This window comes from Nicotiana attenuata, chromosome 12, assembly GCF_001879085.1.
Source record: "Nicotiana attenuata strain UT chromosome 12, NIATTr2, whole genome shotgun sequence".
NCBI classification, from domain to species: domain Eukaryota; kingdom Viridiplantae; phylum Streptophyta; class Magnoliopsida; order Solanales; family Solanaceae; genus Nicotiana; species Nicotiana attenuata.
In genome coordinates, this window is record NC_032000.1 from 47320694 (window position 1) to 47338885 (window position 18192).

The 18192-nt window shown below is 35.8% G+C and overlaps 1 protein-coding gene across 1 annotated transcript; it reads left to right on the forward strand.

The window, feature by feature from the left end:
• LOC109235680 (UDP-glucuronate 4-epimerase 6-like) lies at positions 4070–6543 on the forward strand. The gene is made up of 2 exons (XM_019401881.1): positions 4070–4505; positions 5056–6543. Exons 1-2 carry the CDS (start codon positions 4181–4183, stop codon positions 6090–6092), a joined length of 1362 nt encoding a protein of 453 aa, XP_019257426.1. The 5' UTR covers positions 4070–4180; the 3' UTR covers positions 6093–6543.

Here is an 18192-nt window from a genome sequence, read left to right on the forward strand (position 1 = left end):
TATATATATATATATACGATTCGAATTATGGATAAACTAATATCTCGGCATAATTAATGAAATAATATTAAAAGAAAAAATCAATATCTCAACAATGTAATTACATGAAAAGTATGTCATTTTTATCTTTTTTGGTGTAAGAAAAATATTCAAATTTGAGTTATATAGTTGATCAAAATAATTAGAAGGGCCAAAATTAATGAAAAGTCTAAATTAGGACCAAAAGAAGACGAACATAAAATTGGGAGGAATGTATCCATCGTACATTTATAAGCATGTCGGTCTATATGTCGGCCTACAATACTAATTTTAGTCAAATTACACAAGAGCCCCAAAAGTATACGTAATTACAATAACAATGCTGTAAAGTTTCCTTTAAACTGTTCGTCTCTACCGACATTTTGTGTGTGTGACAGAGAGAAAGATGAACTGATGATAGCTGATAAGAGAATATTAAAAATAATATATTGTGTCCCTACGGGAATATCCAATAAAAAAAAATAATATACTGTGTCTGACTCTCATCATTAGAAACAGATACTTCAACTGGAAAGCAAGTATAGGGTGTGTTTGGTATGAAAGGAAAATATTTTTTCAAGTTTCGTTGGTGAGTGAAAAAAAAAATTCGAAAAATATTTTCTAATGTTTGGTTAGAAAGTAGAAATTTTTTGCTAGAAAAATTATTGTTATGCTACTTTCCTCAACCCCCTTCCCCCCCCCCCCCACCCTCCCTTCTTTCAAATTCCTATATTTCTTGTGCTCTCCCCAACACCCACCCCTACCCCCATCCCAACCCAAATACCCAATGTTTTCAGGATTTTATTTTCTTCAAGAATTTAGTTATTTTTTAAAATTTCATATAAAACCAAAGAACTAATGTGTTGCTTTACTTTTTTCACGCAAAAACAACGTTAAAATTTGTGCTCCATAACTAAAAAGAAAATACTCTTTTTTGATTTAAAAAAAAAACTCTTTTTACAACATGAAAAGAAAGTATTCACTTTGTTGAAACGACAGAAATACTTTTTATACATCATGAAAAGAAAGTACGAGTACTTTTTGTTGAAATGAAAGAAAATACTTTTGACTACATCAATTTGTTAAAATAAAAGAAAATACTTTTTCTACATCATGAAAAGAAAGTATGTACTTTTTTGTTGAAATGAAAGAAAATACTTTTTATATCATTTTGTTGAAATGAAAGAAAATACTTTTACTACATCATTTTATTTAAATGAAAGAAAATATTTCTACATCATGAAAAGAAAGTAATTTTGTTAGTATTTATTTTGTTAAAATAAAATAGAAAGTACTCGTAATGATTTTTAGGGTGGAGTGGAGGGTACGGTTTTTAGGGGCCGGGGGTGAGGGGTGTGCGGGGGCTGGGGTTGGGTGTGGGGCGGGGGTGGTTTGGGGAGGGAGTGGTTGGGTAGGGGTGGGTGGGTTGGGTGGGGTGTGGAGTGGGGATAGAGAATAGGGTAGAGAAGATTAAAAATAAATTTTGGAAAATGTTTTCCCTTCTTTTGATTGAGAAAATATTTTCCCCCAATTGAAGGAAAATGATTCGTGAGGAAAATGTTTTTCAAAACATTTAAGCCAACCAAACATGGAAAATTTGAAAAATATTTTCCGGAAAATATTTTTCTTTGTACCAAACACACACAACTATAATATATATATAATATATATATATATATTATATATATATATATATATATATATATATATATATATATATATATATATAGATAATATATATATATATATATATATATATATATATATATATATATATATATAATAATATATATATCATATTGCTTATATCATTCATCATTTTCAACTTATTAAGTTTGTGTAATACTTCACGCACATATTTTAATACTTAATAGTGCAATATTAATGTTTCTCTAACACAAATTAAAATATACATAATGCAATATACATGTACGAAAATTAAAGTATATTTTAGAGAAGTCGGTGAAAATTTCTCCAAACGAATGAAAATCAATGCCTAATCCAATATAATCATAGACCTAAATTTATCTAACAAATCGAATAATGATAATATATCGACAGTGCTTTAAAATAAAATTATGCGTACGCGTTTTTAGTCCACTTGTACATTAAGGACAAGGATGCCTTCAATTTCTCACCATATCAATAGGGTAGTCCCACAGACAAAATATCCCAATTTTTTCAAAGGATAAACCCTTCAAAAGTCAATATCAATATGACTACTTCACCAACTCTATTTTCAGTACTGTTGTGAAAAGAAGAAATATAGACCATAGCCTAATCCAATATGAAAGCTGTGGGCTTTCCTATTACGTGTGCTAATCTAGTGGTACCCTTCAAAATAAATACAAAAAACCTGTCTTTTCTACAGTCCCAACCCCCCCACGCCCCACCTCACCACATTCTTACTATTTGTTTTTTGCCTTTTCTCAAATGTTATTTATTTATTGTTCATTTATCTTGGGGAGTCTCGAAGAAATGGTAAAGTTATCTCTTTATGACCTATAGGTTACGAGTTCGAGCCGTAAAAGCAGTCTAATGCTTGGATTAGGGTGGACTGTCTTTCACACCTTTTGGGGTGCGGTCCTTCTCTGGACCGTGCATGATCACGAGATACTTTGTTCGTCGGACTGACTTTTTAAGGAAAAAAAGTCTATTTTGGTCCGAAAATTTCTTTTGTTTTTGTGTCTGTCTTGATGATGGGAATGGGGATGACAGAGCTAGAGAATTGCCAAGAAACTTCGGTTTTAAGATGCATGATTCCCGGCCATGACTCGACGTTGTGACCCATCTAAGATTTTACGTAAAAAATATTAATTTATTATCACAAATTGACTTAAAAATGGACCTACATTATATTTTTATACAGAAAACTAGTAATAATTTATTAATTGAGCATCCAATATCAGGAAGTAAAAAATTTAGATTAAAAGCAACTGATCACACAAGACATAAAAATTCTAAATTCGTCACTGACTTGATTTATATGTGCGCTTAACTTTTGAAGTTATATCAGTTTTAAAGTTTTACTTATTGTCTGAAATTGATTTATTTTTTTGTGGTGTTCGTTTTGAGCGATGATACTCATAATATATATATTAAAACAAATATATACACCAAATATATCTTGTAGATGTTTTCGAAGAAGCAAGTAATAGTATTATACAGATCTGTCTCCACGTACTATTGACTCATTCACTTGAATAAACTTCCAAGTAAAGTTAAAGATCAAAACAAAAGCAAATAAACAAAACAACTTATTAATCTGTGTGAACCAAAGTAAAATATAGAGAAATCCATATTGTACAGTCGTTCATCAAAATAATAACCGATAAATATTCTTATATATATATATATTAATTATGTATAATATATATATATATATATATATATATATATATACAAAATATATATATATATTTTGTATATTTAACTAGCGAATATAATTATTTTATACCGACTAGCCAGATGTGTTAAATGATCTAGTAAAATATATTGTCGGTGACAAACGGTAAGGCCCTTCTCGGGGAAAAAACAAAAGAAAAATCAAACAATCAAAGCTAGTCCATTAGGGCAAAGGAAAGCAACAGCTGAATAATACTAATGATTATTGAATTCAACCAATAATAAATTTTTTAATTGATCTCTGATAAATAGAGCTAGATCGTTGTTATTATTTTCAGCTTTGCTGTTGGTGTTAGGCTAGTATGGTATAATAACCAAAGTTCACCGTTCGAAACACGTAAATTAACAATATATCCAGTATAATTCTATAACTAGGGTTTGGGAAGGATAAAGAACACTCAATCTTACCCCTACCATGTGCAGGAAGCACATAAAAAATGAATATAATTTAGTTTGTTGTTATTACTAGTAGTATTAATGTTGTTATTTTTAGTATATACCTATTTAAACTAATGATAAACAAAGCTATATACTAAAAAAGAATGTGGTATATATCCAACAAACACAATCCCAAAATTTTCTCTCCCCCTTTCTTTGGTCCACCACTCTTTTATTTTATTTTTCTCTATCATTTCTCCTATTTTTTTCCTTTATATAATCCTCTAATCTTCACTTGTTTTCCTTAGGGACTAGCTCAACAAAAGGCAAATCCCAAATACAATTCCCAATTCTTCAATTTCACTTCATTCTTGAAACAATGACATCTTCACTTGATACAAGCAAAGTAATGAAATTAGAGAGATATAATAGCTATATTCGAAGAGTAAACAGCTCTAAACTTATTGCAGCTTCTTCTAAGCTTCTTTTTAGGGTTACTCTTTTAGTAGCTCTTTTGTTAATTTTTTTCTTTACTATAAATTACCATCCTTTAAGTTCAGAAAATACTTCACATCATCATATTCACACCACCACTCATAACCTCCTCTCCTCCGCCTTCTACGGCGGCGGCGCCGCTTGGGAAAAACAAGTCCGCCACTCTTCCACTCCTAGACGTGCCAATGGTTTATCTGTATTGGTTACAGGTTAGTAGCAAATGTATACCTTAAGGGATTTTATTTAATTTTGATCAAAGATACATATAGGTGAAATTGCTTTTAAAAAAAATTATTATGTTTCGAGGGTCTACCGGAAAATAGCCTCTTTGCCCTTCCATGATAGGGGTAAGCTATGTTGCTCTCACTCTCCGAAAATGTCCCCGGGTACATGTCGGATTCTCCAGAAATAGTGTATTTTTGGAGGATCCGATACGGTGCGACAATCTGCACAATATAGGGGGTAAGGCCAGGGGCGGATTTACAAGGTTTTTTACCTCTCTATATTAAGTTTTGAACCCCCTTAACACAACTAAAAGTGTTGTTTAGGTCAAGGGGGTTCAAAACCTTCACAAGGTCATAGGTTCAATTCCCACTAATTACAAAAATAATTTTTGAACCCCCTTCGTGAAGATTCTGCCTCCCCAAACTCCCACTTGTGAGAATTAACAGGGTTTGTTGTTGTTTTTGTATGTTTGAAGTTGAGATTTTAATAAAATTTGAAATTAGAGATTAAATACTAAATCCGCTTCTGTTGCAGGTGCGGCTGGCTTTGTTGGTTCCCATTGTTCAATGGCATTGAAGAAACGTGGGGACGGAGTCTTGGGAATAGACAATTTCAACTCCTATTACGACCCATCATTGAAACGTGGGCGCCAGAAGTTACTGGCGCAGCACGAGATCTTTATCGTGGAAGGTGATATAAATGATGCCGACTTGTTATCCAAACTATTTGACATTGTTCCATTTACACACGTCCTTCACTTGGCCGCGCAGGCGGGTGTAAGATACGCGATGAAAAATCCACAATCTTACATTAAGTCGAATATAGCAGGGTTCGTTAACTTATTGGAGATGGCCAAGTTAGCTAACCCTCAACCCGCGATCGTGTGGGCATCGTCCAGTTCGGTTTACGGTTTAAATACAAATATACCATTTTCTGAAAATCATCGTACGGATCAACCCGCTAGCCTTTATGCCGCCACAAAAAAAGCTGGTGAAGAAATTGCACATACATATAACCATATTTACGGTCTTTCTTTAACTGCATTAAGATTTTTTACTGTTTATGGACCATGGGGTAGACCAGACATGGCCTATTTTTTCTTCACTAAGGACATGACACAAGGGAAACCAATTAATGTGTACGTAACACAAGATAATAAAGAGGTGGCGCGTGACTTCACGTACATCGACGACGTCGTTAAAGGGTGTCTAGGGGCACTTGATACGGCGGAGAAGAGCACCGGCAGCGGCGGAAAAAAGAAAGGTCCGGCGCAGTTAAGGGTGTACAATTTGGGTAACACTTCACCAGTGTCGGTGAAGAAATTGGTGACAATTTTGGAAAGTTTATTAAATGTGAAGGCTAAAAAGAATGTGATTAAAATGCCAAGAAATGGTGATGTCCCATTTACACATGCTAATGTGTCTTTGGCTTATAGGGACTTTGGATATAAGCCAACCACAGATTTGTCAAGTGGATTAAGGAAGTTTGTTAAGTGGTATTTGAGTTATTATGGGATTCAATCAAAGGTAAATAAGGAATTAAACTCCCCTAATGACCATTCCGAAGATTGAGCAATAACAGTGGTATTCAGATCATCTTGCGCGAATTTCACATATTACCTTTGGACAATTCTGTCGTCTAAAACTCTGTCGTCTAAAACTTAGGCAGATGGAAAGCCTAAAGGATCATTGTTTTTTCACATATTTACATTTTCTTTTTTCCTTTTTATTGATGTATTTGAATATATATTGAAGTGCATTTTTATATTTTTTAGAAATTAGAGTATAGGCATATAATTTCATATAACAAGTGGGAGAAGGGTGGGCAAGTGTATATCTATGAAGTGGGGTTGTAATAAATATTTTAGTAGTCTTTGTTTGTGTGTATAGGATTATTAGGAAAAAGGAAAAATAGGCTGGAATTCTGTACAAAAAATTAGTGCAGATCAGCCTCTCCATCAATCAAGAATTGTAATGAGTTGGAACAACAATGATGATTAAATCAAGATTCTCTTCTATGCTTTCTTTTGCTTTATTTAATTATTTATTTGCTTTTTTATTCGTGATCTTTTGTATTGTTTTTATATTTTAAAGATTAAAATAGGAGTTTTGGCTTTTCTTTTTCTCCTTTGACTAGCAAGTTGATGGTATGAGATCTTCTAGAAGATACCTTCATTGATTGCAGTCTGGAGATAAGTAAAATTCTCCGATATTCATATTTGTAGTGGCATTCGGTAGGTTATTTTATAAAATTTATATCATAATTTGTTATTTTTGAATTTAATATATAAAAGATATTCGTATATAAATTTACGGTACGATTCAATATTTCGATTTATTTTTATGAAATAAAAATAAAACCCTATGATTTTATCAAAAGAAATCTAATAATTGATACGGTACGATTCGATTTGGTCGGTTTAACCGATTTTTAAAGATCCATTAACACCCCTAAATATTCCTTTACATGTGTAAATCTCTTGTATAATTTAAATGACACAATTTAATTTTTTTTTATCAGTGTAATTATTTTTGACATATGATAGAATGTGGGTCAACTTCGTCTTACAAAACAAGACTTGAATATTTTAAAACTTAAACTACAATTAATTTGAAAATTAGCTACTCCATTAGATGTACAGATACAAGTGTAAGAACTTTTTTTTTAAAATGTGTAAGGAAGTCCAACTTCAAAAGTATATTGTCTCGTATAACTTAAAACTGATAATTCATAGTATTAATTAGAATGTAAAGGTTCATCAAATATTTATAGATCTACCATTATCATAATCATAATGTCGTTGCACAAACATATTAATTTATTAATCTAAATAATTCAATTTGGTCTAATTGAGTAAATACTTAAATAAGCAAAGCAAGAAAACTACTTAAACCTTATCAACTGCCTACACAAGTAAAAAAGAAAAAAAAAATGAAAATTTAAGTCCAGAACTCATTGTTATATTCTAGTTTTAATCCCACAAGTAGGATCTGGGAAGGGTTATGTGTATGCAGACCGTATACTTACCCTGGAGATCTCTTGGATAATTTAAATGACAGAATTTAATATTTTTATCTGTGTAACTATTTTGACATATGATAGAATGAGGTCAACTTCGTTTTAGAAAACAAGACTTGAAAATTTTAGAACTTAAACTACAATTACTTTGAAAATTAGCTATTATATTCTACAGATACATGTGTAAGAACTAAAGAGAAAAAAATGAAGAAATATGTGTGTAAGGATCCTTCAAAAGCATAGTGTCTCGTATAGCTTAAGACAGATAATTCATACATTAATTAGAATGTAAATGTCCATCAAATATTTATAGATCTACCATAATCATAATCATAATGCCGTTGCACAAATATTTTAGTTTATAAATCTAAATAAAATCTGTAAAGTGTTAAGACTAATGGTGATAATCACAAACTCCTAACAATAAATAGTAGAAATGGAGAACTAATTAAAGACATAATTAAAGTTGAGAATACAACTTTGCGAATACGTCAATAGTGCATGATCTTAATAGGCACTATTGAGAGGTCCGGCAAAATCATGAAAGAAACATCGGAAATTGAACTATCAGATCAAGAAGCTGACCAACTCAAGCGAAGCACAGAAAAGTCTAAGGAAGCTACAAGGAAATCTATGGAAACCAGTGATCAGCCATACAAAAATACCACTGCTAAGGTAAGTTATCGAGACACTCTATCACCATCTTCTTCACCTCCTCCAATCGACCCCAACCTCGAATCAGATTTCTAGAAAAAAACTCACACTAGATGATGAAAACAACAATCCATCCCAACACCCTTTCTTCATACCTATATCCACAAATGATAAACTTAGGCTCTATCGCCCTTGCACCAAGCCAAAATAATCAAACTCCTAGGCAAAAAAATATCATACACAAACCTCAAAAATAAGTTGAACTCTCTCTGGCAACTAAATGAAACTCTCCAATTAATAGATTTAGGGTATGACTACTATCTCATCAAATTTCAACACACTGACAATTTTAATAAAATACTACAAAATGGTCCTTGGTTCTTACGCTCCCAATATCTCACCATCCGGCATTGGGAACCAAAATTCAACCCAGCTCTAAACCATACCAATTACACCACCGTTTGGATTCGACTACAGGAATTACCCACTGAATACTACTACATACAAATTCTTAAAAAAATGCGGAATTCATTGGCACTCTGATACATGCACAGTCCACGCATCTAGAGGTCGATATGCTAGGCTTTGTATTCTAGCTCCATTAGGGAAAAACCTACCCTCAGAGATCCTACTTGGCACACATACTCAACAAATTTATGATGAAGATTCATCACTCATCTGCACAAAATGTGGTTGCCCAGGGAACAATCTCCATCACTGTCCAAAATTCTCAACTCCTTCCACTTCAAATCAACCATAGGACACCCCTACAACACCATCATGTGAAGAAGATCACCCCAGCCAATGGAAAACAGTATCCTATCCAAAAAAACAAAATTCAAAAATAAGTCAGAGAATCTCACTCAAACCACCACAAAGAATCAAAACCACCCCCAAACCCCCAATATCACTCCAATTTAACCTTATACCCCACCTGGCCCCCACATAGTTACTAATCCAACCAATAATATCCCACTCCACAATCAATTCACATTTCCTACACAATACTCTACACCGGACCCACTGCCCACGATGACAAAAACTGTGCAAACTAACCCTATACACCTATAACCACCCCAATTAACCCTACCCCAAGTCAATTCACACCTCCATCATTGCCTTTACAAATACCAACCCCCACGCCCACAGTAGGCCTAAGTAGAACCCTACGACATAATCATTTATCCCCTACACCCCCTAACTAGGAAAGCACTATCCAAACGGATACATGCAAAAATCATTACCAACAAGAAATAACCTAAACATCCCGACAATTATAACACTACCACCCATGATCCCCCTACTATCAATGATTCACAAGAAAAAATCAAGTACAAGACGGAGGTCCCCTACCCACAATACCACCATTTCAAACAAACAAAAATTTCCTACTGGTCCAAAATCAGTGACTCCATCACCTGCCCCAATCCAAGGTGAATACTCATTACATACTAACAGCAACCAATATATTCCTCCACCCCAACACGCCACAACACTGCCAAAAGAAAATCAACTCCCCATAACCAATGGCAAGAGCCTCCTTCACCAACAAAATTCTGATGACACCTTCCGTTCCACTCCCCAAATCCCTTCAAATAACTCTCATATCGCTACAACCATTCTAGTAACATTTCAATCCACTAAACCTCCAGTTAATAACAACAATTTTTCGTCCCCACAACCACAGGAATCCGCACCACCACAGGCAAAGGAGGTTCATCAACAATGTGCACATCAACCACCATCACCACCTCCCACCTCCGCACATAATTATTCCACATCTCCACCCACATGCACACAATTGGATGATTGTCCAGCCTTATCATGCAGCCATGCACCAACTCACTCCCATGCACCAGAGACCTCAGATAGACCTCCAGTTGCTTCTCAACCATGTGTCACTCCTATTGGAAACATCCAAGAAAATGGCTTTCTCACTCCAAGAAGGAATCCAAAACCATGCACATCAGGAGCAAATCTTGAACTTAATTCAGCAACAAGATATTACAATCCAACAGCTACAACAAATTATCACACAATACCAACAATGGCAAACCCAAGCACTCCATCATCCCTTACACTGGAGTACACCCCCATAAAGCAATTAGAGGCCTTGGTTAACTCTTAAAAACCTTATGGAGACCTCACAACCTCCACTGCCAAGACCAAGCCAGCAGGAGGTGATCAATACTCAGATTAGCAACTCACCACCACCTACACCTCCACAGGAAAATCATCACCAACATGCAGAAGAAGACAACGGAATGCCGAAGACCTTCATGGAGTCTATGATTCTGAACGACTTCCTAACAGTCTCCATGCCAGGAAACATAGGAAAAAATATCTTATCTTCATCCCACCAACCCATCTATCCTATGTCTCACTGAAACAAAGATGGAAGATCACTCAGACCTCCTTGCAGAATTCAACTACACAGACCTAATTCAAGTGGCACCACAAGGACAATCTGGGGGAATAGTGCTATTATGGCGAGCCCATGAACTGATGGTCGATCCAGTAGAAGTCACAAGCCAGGAAATACATGCATCGGTCCAGGTAAACAAATATCCTCCTTGGCTTTTGTCTCTAATTTATGCTAGTAACAATTTTGAAAATCATAAACTGCTTTGGAATAACTTACAATTAGTGCATGATACTCACTCTTGTGCATGGCTATTATGAGGTGATTTCATTGAAATCTCTACATCTAAAAAAAAAATTTGGTGGTGCACCTATAAATTTTAAAAGGTTCTCCACCTTCAATAAATGCCTTAGTAACATTAACATGATTGACCTAAGTTTTTCGGGCCCTAGATTTACGTGGACTAACAAACCAAAATTTAATCACAATAAAAACAATTCTAACTCAATCATAATGGAAAGATTAGACAAATTCTATGCCAATAACAAATGGCTAGAACTATTCCAAGATGCTACTGTTAAACACTTACCTCGCACCCACTCGGACGAATACTAAATCTAATTAAACCCTTCTAAAAAACCCAGCCAAAATTTAAATTTGAAACAATGTGGATCCAATACCCTCAATTCCAAGATATTATTTCTCACTCCTGGCTGGAGGAACAAGATTATTTTAATGGTCTAAAAAGTTTCACTAAAATTACAAAACATTGGAATATTCAAACTTTTGGGAATATCTTTTATAAGAAAAAAATCCTATTAGCTAGACTGAAAGGGTTACAACATATGGACCCACACAGCAAAAATTCCTTTCACCACAACCTTGAGAATGAGCTAATCACTGAATTCAATAATTTGTTAAGGAGTGAGAAAGAATTTTGAAAACTAAAATCGCGGGTCCAGTGGTTAAACGAAGGTGATGCTAATACGAGCTTCTTTCACCTCTCCACAATAATAAGAAGAAGGAGTAATAAAATTCTCAGCTTACATGACTCAATTGGAAATTGGACCTATGACACCAAGAATATTCATGATACAATCCTAAAATATTACAAAAATTTATTTACAACCCAATTGACTCAGTGCCAAAAAGAATATATACCCACTTTCTCTAATTCACTCACTGAGGTGGACATACAAACACTCAATAGTCCATTATCTATCGCAGAGCTCACTAAGGCAGTATACTTATTCAAACCCCTTAAAGCACCAGGCCTAGATGGATTACATCCCATCTTTTTCCAAAAAATTTGGACTGAAACCAAACAAACAGTTATCCACATCTGTCAACATGCCTTCCATAATTCCTCAATTCCTACAGAAATTAACAAAACTAACATCATCTTAATACCAAAAACTACCTATCCGGAATCTATCACCCAATATAGACCAATTGGCTTCTGCAACACAATTTATAAAAATTTTACCAAAATAATTGTTGGCCCAAGATCAGTTGAAGTTTTGAAGAATGACAAACGAACTCAGTAAAGGACCAGGTTCATCTAAGGAGACACAGTTGTTATGGCCCATACACATGAGATGCACGTGAAGAAGATAAGTCCTTGAGATCAAGCAACAATATCTTGATGAATATCTTCTGAACTGATCGAAAAGATTGCATATAGGATAAGGAGTTGAAGTCTCCTTATGAAAAGAGAATTACATCCGGATCAAGAATATGGATTAGGAGTTAGAGTTGTTCTTGGACTCGAATTGTCAAATGATCCACAATTCGAGTTCTTATCAAACTCTGATTACTAACTCTATAAATATAACGATTGTTCTCTTTTACAGGTGAATGCACATAAGCAGAAGTTAAGCATATTTGAGAGCAAAAAGATCAAGTCTGATATGCAAGCAACATATGCGAGATACAAGTGTGCACGTTTGAAGCTACATGAACTAAGATAGAAGAACCAGTTTCATCATTGTGTTTATTCTAAGTCTAGTTCAATTGTAGTAGGTTTTCATATTGTACCTTTCAGCTTTCTTAGAAGCAATTGTATTAGGTACTCTGAGTATTCAAGTTAGAGTTAACTTAAAAGTGTCGCAACAGTTGAGGCTGTGTGCTACACTGGGATTAGAGTTAATCCTTAGGTTTACAAAGAGTTTTGTAAATGCAGTTTTTGACTCAGTGATTTTAGTGGAGTTTGGGAAAATCCTACTGAGTAGTAGGTCGTGGTTTTTTCACCTTTTGAGCCAGGTGTTTTCCACGTAAAAATCTCTGTGCACTTTACTTTCAGTATTTATTATTCCGCAAACTGCTGTAGTTAGAACACTTAGAAGAACCAGGTTCTTCTAACGCGAAAATTAGGTACCACACAAATCACCCCCCCTCTTGTGTGGTATTGACGTTTATAACATCAATTGGTATCAGAGCAGGTTATCCTTGAAGAGGTTAACACCTTAGGAAAAGATCAACATGAGTGCACCACCTGGGAACTGGGAAGGGCAATCCACTGCCAGGCCTCCTCTCTTCAATGGCCTCTACTACTCCTGGTAGAAAAACAGAATGAGGGACCATATAATGGGCGAAGACTATGAGCTTTGGGATATCATCACTGATTGTCCTTTAGCCACAACCAAGAAGAATGCTGAAGGAGTGGATGTTCCAAAACAAGAGTAGATTGTACTGCTGAAGATCTAAGGAAATGGGAGAAAAATGCAAAAGCCAAGAAATGGTTAGTGTGTGGACTTGGTCCTGATGAGTACAGCATGATTCAAGGTTGTACTACTGCCAAGGAGATTTGGGACACTTTACAAGTGGCTCATGAAGGAACAACTTAGGTGAAGAGGTCAAGAGGAACAATGCTGTATTCTCAATATGAGAATTTTACTATGAAGGATGGAGAAACTATCCAAGAAATGTATACCAGGTTCACTACACTGACAAATGAACTTGAGTCTCTTGGAAGGATTATCCTGGAAGAAGACAAGGTGGAGAAAATTCTAACTAGAGTTCTGCCAATCTCCTGGGAAAGCAAAATCACTGCCATTCAGGAATCCAAGAACTTTAAAGTTGGATGAACTGATTGGAAATCTCACTGCCTATGAATTGAGAAGGTAAACAATGAAGATGGATGCTCCAAAGAAAGAAAGAAGTCTGGCTCTCAGAATTTCAGAAGGATCAGATCTTGAAGATGATGAAATGGCTATGATAACTAGAGATTTCAAGAAATATCTTATGAGAGGAAAGGGTGCTTCAAAAGGAACAACATTCAGCAAACCTAGGGCTCCTGAGAAACAAACCAATGAGGGGTGCTACAAGTGTGGGAAGACTGATCACCACATCAGAAACTGCCCTCAATGGGAGATTGAATGGAAGAAAGAAAGAGCAAAAAGAAGAAACAGGAAGAAGGAGCAGGTTCAACCAAAAATGAACAAGGGATCAACTAAAGTTATGGTTGCTGCATGGGGAGAAACATCAGATGAGGACTCAGAAAATGAAGCTGAAGATGAGCAAGCTCTTATGGCCATCGGAGAATCAGAAGATGAACAGGAGGACCAAGTGAAGGGAAGTAGCCAAATATGGTACATGGATAGTGGCTGCTCAAAACATATGACTGGTAACAAGAACCAGTTCCTTTCACTTGAGAACCTAAAAGAAGGTAATGTCTCCTTTGGTAATGGAAAGAAAGGTGAGATCATTGGGGTTGGTAAGGTAGGCAAGACTGATTCTCATTCCATAGAGAATGTCTACCTGATAGATGGTTTGAAATATAGCCTAATAAGTGTGTCACAACTGTGTGACAGAGGTAACCTTGTAGCTTTTACCTCCACCAAGTGCTTTGTGATTAATCTCATCACTGACAAAATTGTTTTGCAGGGAAAAAGAGTTAACAATATTTACATTGTAGATTTGTCAACTCTTTCAGAAAATGAACTCACATGCTTAAGCGTGTTGGTAAATGATCCCCTCCTATGGCACAAAAGACTTGGTCATGCTAGTCTGAATCAGCTAAACAAATTAGTCTCCAAGGACTTGGTTGTAGGTTTACCTAACATCAAGTTCAAGGAAGACAAAGTCTGTGAGGCATGTGCAAGGGGGAAGCAGGTAAGGACATCCTTCAAACCTAAGAAAATGGTAAGTACGTCCAAGACGTTGGAACTGGTTCATATGGATCTTTGTGGTCCAATGAGAACCATGAGCAGAGGTGGTAAAAGATATGTAATGGTGCTTGTTGATGATTATTCTAGATTTACCTGGGTATTGTTTCTAACTTCTAAAGATGAAGCATTTGAAATGTTCACTGCTTTTATTAGAAAAACCCAGAAACAATTAGGAAATCAACTTGCATCCATTAGGTCTGATCATGGAACTAAATTTGAAAATGCAAAGTTTGCTAAATTTTGTGATGAAAATGGAATAGATCATAATTTTTCTGCCCCTAGGACTCCTCAGCAAAATGGGGTAGTTGAAAGGAAGAACAGGACCCTTGAGGATATGGCAAGGACCATGCTACTTTCCAGTAAACTACCTCATAGCTTCTGGGCAGAGGCTATAAACACTGCTTGTTATATAATAAATAGATGCATGACTAGACCTCTTGTAGAGAAAACTCCCTATGAGTTACTTAAAGGGAGAAAACCAAACATATCCCATCTTAGGGCTTTTGGTTGTAAGTGCTATGTGCACAATAATGGAAAAGACTCTCTAGGAAAGTTTGATCCCAGAAGTGATGAGGGAGTATTCTTGGGATATTCTTCACATAGCAAAGCATACAAAGTGTTTAATAAAAGAACTCTATGTGTTGAAGAGAGTGTACATGTTGTGTTTGATGAATCTAACACTCTTTCTGAGACACAGGAACATGAAGATGAAGCCATTGGACTGGTGAGACAATTGACTGAAGCCACAGCACAAGTCAAAGTGGCATCAAAGGAAGGAGCAGGTGATGGAACAGGTCCTCTCACCCAGGGCAACCTGACAGGGGGAACCAATCTGAAGGAACCTGTACCTGAACCTGTTCCTCTGCAGCATAACTGTGAAGGAGAAACTAGCAGGAACCAGATGGTGGGGAAATCTTACAAGTACCTGAGTTCTCACCCCATTGAGAACATCATCAATGATCCAACATCTGGGGTCAAGACAAGATCACAACTGAAGAACCTGTGTGCATTTGATGCTTTTCTGTCCCTCATTGAACCTAAAAATGTGAGTGAAGCTCTACAAATTGCAGATTGGGTCAATGCTATGCAAGATGAGCTCAATCAGTTTGAAAGAAGCCAAGTCTGGCACTTAGTTCCAAAACCAAAAGACAGGTCAGTCATTGGGACAAAATGGGTCTTCAGGAACAAACTAGATGAAGATGGAACAGTTACAAGAAATAAGGCACGGTTGGTGGTTCAAGGCTATAGTCAAGAGGAAGGCATTGATTATGATGAGACTTTTGCTCCAGTGGCTAGACTTGAAGCAATTAGACTCCTCATAGCCTTTGCAGCACATATGGAATTCACACATCATCAAATGATGTCAAAAGTGCCTTCCTAAATGGCTATCTCAAAGAAGACGTGTTTGTGAGACAACCTCCAGGATTCGAAAGTAAAGAATATCCTGATCATGTATACAAGCTAGATAAAGCTCTCTATGGTCTCAAGCAGGCCCCAAGAGCTTGGTATGAAAGATTGTCAAAATTCCTTCTGGAGCATGGGTACAAAAGAGGTAAAATTGACAGCACTTTGTTCCTAAGGGAAAAAGGTAAAGATCTTCTTGTTGTACAAATATATGTTGATGACGTAATATTTGGGGCCACTTCTGATAGGTTGAGTAAGGACTTTGCAAAATTATGGGAAGTGAGTTTGAAATGAGTATGATGGGCGAACTAAATTTCTTTCTAGGCTTGCAGATCAAACAAAGTCCAAATGGAACCATGATTCATTAGCAGAAGTATACAAAAGAACTAATGAAGAAGTTTAAAATGGAAGACTCTAAAGAAATAGATACACCTATTGCAACTGCCACTAAATTAGATGTTGATGAACCTGGTTCATCAGTTGATCAAAAGTTGTATAGGGGTATGATTGGTTCACTCTTGTATCTTACTGCCAGCAGACCTGACATTGTTTTCAGTGTAGGGCTTTGTGCTCGTTTTCAAGCTAATCCTAAAGAGTCTCACTTGACTGCTGTCAAGAGGATATTGAGATATCTGAAGGGGACTACTGAATTGTGCCTATGGTACCCTAAAGGTAGTAATTTCTATCTAGTAGGTTATGCTGATGCTGACTATGCAGGTTTCCTAGTGGATAGAAAAAGCACATCAGGTATGACTCACTTTCTTGGTTCATGTCTTGTATCATGGGCTACCAAGAAACAAACTTCAGTAGCCCTATCTACTGCTGAAGCTGAGTATGTGGCTGCAGCTTCTTGTTGTGCTCAACTACTGTGGATCAAACAACAATTAGTAGACTTTGGTATAGAAGTGGGATGCATACCAATATTCTGTGATAACACTAGTGCTAGAAGTATGACAAAGAACCCTGTTCATCATAAAAGGACCAAGCACATAGATGTTAGACACCACTTCTTAAGAGATAACTATGAGAAAGGGTTAATCTCCATAGAATTTTGTGCTACTGATAAACAAATAGCTGACATCTTCACTAAAGCACTGAGTAGAGAAAACTTTGAAAGGAACAGGTTGGAATTAGGGATGATTAAGATCATCTAAAAGGTCCAGTTCAGAATGCACAATGTAAAAAAAAAAAGATGAATTTTTTTTTTGGTTAGGAGTTTTTATTCAATGTAAATATTTAGACTAATTCTTACTCATTCTCATACTTGATTAGTATTCTCCTGTGACATGTGTTTATATGAATCCTTAATCTCTTACAAAGTTTTTCTATTCTGACATTTGAGGCATGATCAAGGGAAGTTTTACTTGAAGAACCTGGTTCATCAGTATATGCTCATAAGAAAGTTCAGGTATGTTTCTATACTTTGCACAATTATAAAGATAAAATTATCAACCATGAGCAGAAGTCCTAATTACACAAAACTTTCATAAATTCTATCCGTTGAGCATTGAACCAGTTTCATTATCCTAGGAGTCTAACTAAAACGGGATTTTTTCCTAAAAGCTAGCGTCACTCATTTATCTCTAAAGAGACCGGAACTCTAATTTGATTAGACTTCTTATTGACCTCTGAAAAAGCTGCCGTTGTAGGCTTAATCATGATCCCTCTTTAAATACACTCCAAACCCTCTCTCATCACTCATAACCGTCATTTCACTTCTCTAATCCTTCTGATAAACCATTTTCTTCTCCAAAAATCCCCAAAATATTTCCAGAAATTATCCGCCATGACTAATCCTCAAGACAAATCCTAGAACTTGCAGGAAAGATGTTAGCCAGAAAAACTTTAGCATCCGGCCCTCTCAGAAAAGCCTTGAACGAGAAATTAAAGGCTAGTAAAAGAAAAGAGGCTTCATCTGAAGAATCCCACTCAAGCTCTGAATCTGAAAAGTTCATCTCTGCTAGTGAAGAAGGTGAACCTGGGTCATCTGACAATGACAAGAGTCAAGAAAACCCAAGAGAGGTAAACACCTGTTATGTATTTTCTGATATAGCTGAGAAGGTA